The 7,548-nt window shown below is 44.1% G+C and overlaps 2 protein-coding genes across 2 annotated transcripts in view; one reads left to right on the forward strand and one right to left on the reverse strand.

Annotated features, from left to right (window-relative positions):
* Positions 1-1,497, forward strand: part of T265_00618 (hypothetical protein) — a gene marked incomplete at both ends in the record, with an annotated part of 10,767 nt that extends 9,270 nt beyond the window's left edge. The window contains 2 exons of the mRNA XM_009164446.1: positions 178-427; positions 1,095-1,497. Of these exons, the coding sequence (XP_009162710.1) occupies positions 178-427; positions 1,095-1,253 (409 nt within the window). The remainder of the gene's footprint in view (positions 1-177; positions 428-1,094) is intronic.
* Positions 1,498-4,039: 2,542 nt separating this feature from the next.
* Positions 4,040-4,411, reverse strand: T265_00619 (hypothetical protein; the record flags this gene model as incomplete). Its single annotated transcript, XM_009164447.1, has 1 exon — positions 4,040-4,411. The coding sequence occupies one exon, from the start codon at positions 4,409-4,411 to the stop codon at positions 4,040-4,042; it is 372 nt and encodes a 123-aa protein (XP_009162711.1).
* Between the last annotated feature and the right edge of the window lie 3,137 nt (positions 4,412-7,548).

Here is a 7,548-nt window from a genome sequence, read left to right on the forward strand (position 1 = left end):
TCTCTCGAAAAACCAAATTAGTTTGCAGTGTATATTCGTTAGTACAGAATACTTCATCAAATGCATGGCATAACAACCTACAAATTTTCCAATCAGTTTCAGTCTTGTTTATCCCGCTATTTTATCCTTTGTCGTAACAGTGGTATTTGAAGTCGTTGTGTGTGAATTCCATCTCAGGTCCGTTCGCGACTATCGCGCTGGGTATCTGCAGTCGTTGCGAACACTTGAAGCAGCAAAGGAACACGACTGTCGCACGAGCTATTCACGAAGAGGTACTCCACCGACGTTGGTCACAAAATCCAGTCTGATGCTTGGATTGGGTGAAAAGGACGAGGAAGTTCTCGCAGCTTTGCAAGATCTTAGGAAAGCTGGAGTTGACTGCGTCACCCTTGGGCAGTATATACAACCAACCAAACGTAACTTAAAGGTAAGGTCATTCTTGTATTATTTCTCTCCCGGCTAGTTTACCTTCTGCCGAAAGCGAATAATCGCCATATCTGTGTGTGCAGCAGCAAGTCGCGGTAGTAGGATTTACTCATCAAGCACAGTCAGCCTACCTTTCTTTTTTCAGGCGCACTGCGTTCCCATATGACAGCATTTGTTCACACACATATGGTCCAAAATGAATGAAGCACACAAAAAGCAACGTTGCTGTCTTCCATTGAAACGTTTATCCAGCCTCAAACTTACACACATAGACTAGTTTGTTTGTCATTGTCTCCCTAAATGGACAGTGGACACCAGCCAGTCCCATTGCATGCTTCGATCACTGAACCACACACGTTACCCAGCGTATATCTGGTCGATTGGTTAGATGGGATAAGATGTTTCATTGCCATTGTATTTTCATTTCCACCATGTGTACTTTTGCACAGTCTATATGGGTCAAAGACATTTATTAATTGGCGTCACATCAATGATATTGATGCCCGTCGCCAAAATTTGAAACTGGCAGAATATAAAAAAGCACCGTTCCGGTCATAATTTCATTCCATTTCACATTCTACCTTTGGTCTATGAGTACTCGAAGTGTTTTTTCGGTGATCTGTGTTTGATTTACCTTGTGTAATGAAGTTCATCCCATTCCAATTCAGGTGAAAGAATACATCCATCCAAAGAAGTTCAACTACTGGGCAAGTGTTGCGAAAGAACTTGGCTTCCTTTATGCGGCAAGTGGACCGTTGGTGCGTTCATCTTATCGGGCTGGAGAATTCTATATTGCAAATATCGTGAAGCAACGGACCTGCACGTAATCGAACTTTCACCGGGAAACTTTGAGATGTCTGTGATTTCCGACGTTCCATTATTCCCCCCCCCCCATCTTTAGACTCCACCGTTTGTTTCTTCCAGATCATCAGACTAGGTCCGCTTCCCAGTTCTCACGATCCGCACTATTTCCGGAATCAGCAGCGCGTTATTTAGAAAAATATTCTGAAAAGCTTTGGCGTCTTTCTGTTATTAATCCTGAGGTTGTATCTGGCCAAGGTTGTTCGAGCGGAAGTGATTGAACTTATTCCAAGACAGGTGGGTGTTTGAGTTGATATGCGATTCGAATGAATGTATAAAGAACACGCAATATCATTCACAGCATGATCCACTTCCTTGAGTGGGACGATTCGAGCAAAGTGCAGTAGTGTTGCCGATCCATCAACCCCGTAAATGCAAAAACAAACTGTTTTGTAACCCTCAACCCCTCCGCTATTTGAAAGACATTATACCTTTTTAACTTCACATACACCCAGGCATGAATACCAGGATGTACGCCAGTCATTTTTATACCGTATCGTCTCTCGAGTTAAAGCTAAAGTGTTCTAACACGTGGTGCTATAAGGGACGTTCAAAGACTATCAAATCTAACCCTGCTGCAGGACGCCACGCAACTTTATTCAGAGTCTGGCTTATTGGTTGTACGGTATCCCCATCAGTTCAAAGTGTACATAATTGGTTTCAATTGCTAATATGTTGCAGTCTGTGTCTTCGAAAAGACGGCTGAACACTCTGGTCATTCCGGAGTGTTAGGCCTGAAACGGAGCCAGAAGTGGCTTTCCGCGTGCGTCATTGGCTAGCGCAAGCTACTTATAAATGTCTGCATTGGGTGTTTCTTATGAATGGTGTGGGCCACCATATTAGCTTTGGCATACACTGTGAGCCTCAGCTGTTCAGTGGTCGTCGTTTGAAAATTGTGAGTCATCAACTAGACAAGCTGATTGCTGGCTTTAGAACCGTGCTCTCCCGTCCACCTTTGGGTTTGTGTTCCTTCGGATTCACATTGGGCTCCGCTCAGCGGCCACTTAGTGGCTGTTTGATGGCGACAAGGCCGTAGGGAAGGAATTGTTCGTCGTGACAGCCCACCGTCAGTAATCAGGCACAAAGTGGGTGTTCCGTCAACTAAATAATATCATTTGGGTTTCCGAAAATTCGGTGCTGCATGTGTTTGCATGCAATCTGAAAATAACCGCCGCAAAACAGGCTGGGATTGGCTGAGATAAAAATAGGCTTTCTAATGAAAACAATACTGCTTCCGTCTGTCCAGCTGGGTAACTTATTCTCATCGTCTTTCGCAATCATCAACCGAGTCAAAGTTTCCCCTAGCCTTTGTCTTACCTGAACACGCAAGAGCTCCTTGACTGTAACCATTGAACAAAGTGAATACAGACACCTCAATTTTGCAACTTGGCTGACTCAGTCGGATAAGTGTGTAGCCTAGCACAGTCAGAAAGTTTTCGCCGATGTAACGACGAGCTAATGTATTGGTTGTGTGCATAGTGGAATAAGTACTCAGGCCGGCAAAATAAGAGCTGTGTACCTTAAGCCTCGTCATTTCTGGTGACAGTGTGACCTGGGCGCAAGACTCCGGGGGCTCGTGTACCATACTACACTGCCCGTCGTGTCACCATATAGGTGTGACATTTGAATTCTTCGGATTGAAGACCCCGATAGTCAAATGCATGTGACCAGCACTGTCCACGAAAGGGTGTATAGTAGGAACAGCGTGAGGACATAGAGTAATTCAACATACAAATGTTCAAACGTTGACAAATTCGTCGGTTAGGATATGTTGTGCGTGCTTCTAGTCACTGAGTTCTTCACCCAACCCTGTTCGTATGCACAGAAGTTGGATGAAAACGTCATACAAAAGAGCGGTCACCGACTTTGCACAAACGGATGAAAGCCAGTTGGTTCTCCTCAACTGCCCTGTTCTGAGTAATTGAATGTTGATTACCGGCATGCCTAACTATAGGTAGTAGAGCCGGGCGTGGATAGCTATGCGTCGAAATTAATGCGATTGCAAGAACGCCCGTGGCTACATCATGTCTACAAGGGTCACTCAGGTCTCTGTGCAGAAAGACGGCAGCTACCGCTTGTGGTTTTCAAGATTCGCCTCCAACTTACAACTTGACTTCTCAATGATCATGCTCGTTGAAATGGCCTCTTTCAAGAGGTCCATCGTCGGACGCCGTTTTTGGACCAACACGGGGCTCGGTAATAGGCTTCCTATTAGATCTAACCTACTTCCCTATTGATCCGATTTGTAAGCAGCATACAAACACTACTCCTGTGATCAGAGGTTGAAAATTCTCTGACTTAGTTACTTGTCAGTATAACGGCGTTGTTGACAAGTTGATATCACGGCAATCCAATATACTGACGAAAGCCGAATTCTCTTTTTGACCGGCTTCGATCAGGCCACCAGAACTGGTGTGTTTGCCTAGCTGGGCGATTTGTCATTTCCATCGACCATGTTGCTGTCATCATCTAATATCGAAATCTGGTCCTGACCAACCCTTTTGCACTTTGAATGTGTGCAATGAATACCCTCACTTGACATCAATCACGCGGAAGTTTATAAGATATGGGGTAAAAAGACAAATACTTAATTTGAAAGCTTAGTCACCCCTAGACATCTGGATTCAGGTCACAATTTGGATGCACAAGAGGCCCAACTGTGTGTGTACAGGCATGCATCAACGGAGAGTGTAGATCAGATGCCCGAAGCGCTGTGAACACCACGTAGACAAAAACTCCGATGGGTACAACATCACCCCATTTTCGTAAGCTCCATCGCCATCCCTAGGAATTGATGTTTAGAAACTAACATGGCCCGGGCCTCGTCCAATATAAGCTGAACAAGCCGGAACGTGAATAAGAAGGACTGAGTCCGCTCCGCCAATCGCAGTTCGCTGCATTGTGAGAATGGGTCAGTCTTGGGCTCGTCATCATCCTCTCTGCATAGTCGTGTGACAATTATGATTCCGTTCGTCTTCAGTGTTTTGAGGGAACCATCCTCGCATTTTGTGCAATTGTGATTCCGTTCGTCTCCAGTGTTTTGAGGGAACCATCCTCGCATTTCTCCGATTCTAAGGATTGCCGTATCATATTCAGTTTGCGGTAGGGTTACTGTGAATGGCATTATATTTCTTGTCTGGGCACCGTGACATTGTTTAGTCCATTGAGCTACTTGGTTAACCAACGAACCGACCCAAATGATTTCTCAATTTCTATGGTGCTAGTTTCTGTGCTAAAGCAGGAATTCCACAGAAGACCTTCCGCCAGCTTTCCAGGCCACTAGCTGTGATTTCTGCTTGTGCGATTCAGTGCAGTGGTGAATGAGGTAATGTTGCCAACAAGCCATTGCTTCTGATCCACTCACAAACATTTCAGTAAACCAGATGACAGAAGTCTTGAAAAACCTACCATGTTATCCTAAAGAGGTAATGTCCACCTACGTAGAGAAAAAAACAGACTCGGTTGTCCTAACGCAGTCGCAAGTTTATCGGCGTTGGTTTACAGTCTGAGTATATGGAAAACCTTAAAGTAGTGCAAAAGCCCAGCAAAAGTCCTTAACAGAAGAGAATTTCGACTAGCTTGTCAGAGAACATGCGAGATAAGTGTTGAAGCAGGGATTTATGGACCGCATGTATGACCATCGCTGAATCTTATTGATTTTCTCCGAAAGGAAGAAATTCCAAAGGTCGAATGGGACTTCCAGCTGAACAGGTCGGACCCTTCTGGACTGTGACGTGAAATTCAAGATTAAAAGATGAATGATATTACCCGTCTAACTTTAAGCTAGTCACACTGCGCGCGCCTGTCTTGACCGAATTGTATGGTATGCAATCAGTGGCAAGTAGGCCATGGGTTCGAACCCCCGTAGGTGATTCTGAAATGCAGGATGCCAATGGTCCCAAACAAGCATGAAACACATGCAGCGTTTCTCAACTAAAAGCTTGAAATATCGCTATCTAGGAAATATAATAACTGTGTGGTAATATATAATGCCTCCTGAGAAGTCTGACCGATGTTTTCATAATAGGACATTTGCTAATGGGGTCAGATAGATGAAAAAAAGTTTTAAAGACATGGTAGTTGTCTAAGCAACTGTGAAAAGATTTGACTCTACCTTTCAGGGAAGTTTGGAGGAAGACGTCAATTTATCAATAGGCAACGCTTCGCTCTTACCACTGAAGCGGTTGATTTACAGTTGATTAAATTTGAAGAGCTTTAGTATTCGTAATCAGTATTAGTAATCCGTCCACTTTTCCCACAACGTTGATATTGCTTGAATTTACTTATCGCACAAGTTAAGCTGTGACAGATCTCAGAAAAGCCGATAATAATCACCTCAAGGGCAGGTCACTTCGACCAATGTACGCGTCGTGAAATTCACACCTAGCATTGGTTTACAACGAGCTGACTATACAACACTATCAAGGTCGAAAACCAGGGAATCATGGTGGTAATTCAGACGTTTTATCCATGTCTCACCAATGTCTTCAGCGTCCAATTATTCGTGGTTCTCACCCCTTCACCTGATAATCTGCATCCATGAGTGAGCTTCGAACCTAACATGCAATGACCTCATTCATCAACCTTAAGAATTTCCGCTAACCCCACCGATAAACAAAACATTCGGCGTAAAAATAAATGCTCTCTAGACAGCAATATCCATGGAAGTCAAAAGTTTACATTCTGATTTGTGGAGGTTTACAATTTCAGCAGCCAACCACTAGGTATTAAAAAAGCGGTCTCTTAGTGCTGACCTGTTCGAAATAACTAGTGCATTGAGCGGATCGTTGCACAGTAACCAGGTGAACAAAACTGACGTTACAGGTGCTGCTAACCCGATCAGTCGGTATCACGTGGACAAGGAGCATCGCCTGGCGTTCTTTTGGCACTCATTTGGACCACTAACAGAGGTTTTAGGTTTGATGTAACGTTGTTCTCTCAAATAAGTGAGTGCAGTGTCAGATCCTAGATTAGCGTCCGTATTCAGCAGAGACGTTTTCAGCTGTTGGCTGAGTACATGGATCGAAAGTCTGTCAGGCACACCGCACTACCTGGCCCTGGAGAAGATACTCAGTTCACTACTAAAAGGATAAGAATTCATCAAGATAAATGCTCCATTGCGCTTACTATTTCGTCCTTGGAAATGAGTTCATCAAACTAACCAATTATGAAGTGGGTGTCAATATCAATACGTTTGATTGTGCTGGCTTGCTCAGTTCAACCCGGCCAAACAGCTTCAATATGAAATCAAGTTGAAACTCTCAAAAAGAGGTAAATGATCAAGTAACTGCAACTCTTCCTAGTGTAAAAACTATTCCTTCTGGGAAGAACTGGAATTTAACATCAAAACAACCCTCCTTCCGTAGAGGGTTCACCGGTTACGGGATCATCCTAAAGTATAGAGGAAAATGTTGGTAGCTCAGGTAGCGCAGATGGTGGTCGTTGCTGGCACAACCACCAACCCACCACTACGCACTACTACGCTTCACAATAACGCACTGATGATGTCACCTCGATTGGTGATGAAACGTTTGCAATCAAATTGCACAGCTCAGCGAACAAGCCAACGACCACCATCATTCTAAACTCTCTGGTTGACGTCCTGTGTACGGAACTAGCTTCTTATCAGTATCAGTAAACTTATTTCTGGATATGAAGGAAGTTCTTTCCATCAGTGGGCTTGGAATGGCATTACACCTGTTCAGCGATCCAGAACATGGTGGTTGGAAACACTCGGATGATCTCCACTTTTTCGGTGCAAACAACAACCTACCTGTTGACACCCACAGGTACATCGCGGGGCAGATGGAATAACCGCTCACTAAGGAAACAGCCCATGAGCATTTGAACTACTGAAGTCAAGTACGCCAGAACTTAAGCCTTACCCTTGCTCATCTTGTAGATGAAATAATGACAATGTAAGATTTCCCGAAGTGCTACTAACTGCTTTCTGAGTAGTATGCCGATCTTCGCGGACCTACTCCCCGGAAAGCCGGTGAAACATTTGGAACTCCTACCTGTTAGAATTTTAACATTGTGAAACCTACACTTACTCGCTCTGCATCCATTGAATGCAGCATCGACGGTGTGTATTCAGTGCTAGAAATTATTTCCTTGACCACGGAATCCGCTTTTACAATAAAAAACGTTGCTTCTCACACAATAATCTGCATAATAGGCTGACTAAACTACCGCAATTGTCGAGTTCTCCGATTTCTCCTAATTTACTTTGTGGAAATGCACTCACCTATCTCTAAAGTG

This window comes from Opisthorchis viverrini, assembly GCF_000715545.1.
Source record: "Opisthorchis viverrini unplaced genomic scaffold opera_v5_6, whole genome shotgun sequence".
In the NCBI taxonomy this organism is placed as follows: Eukaryota; Metazoa; Platyhelminthes; class Trematoda; order Opisthorchiida; family Opisthorchiidae; genus Opisthorchis; species Opisthorchis viverrini.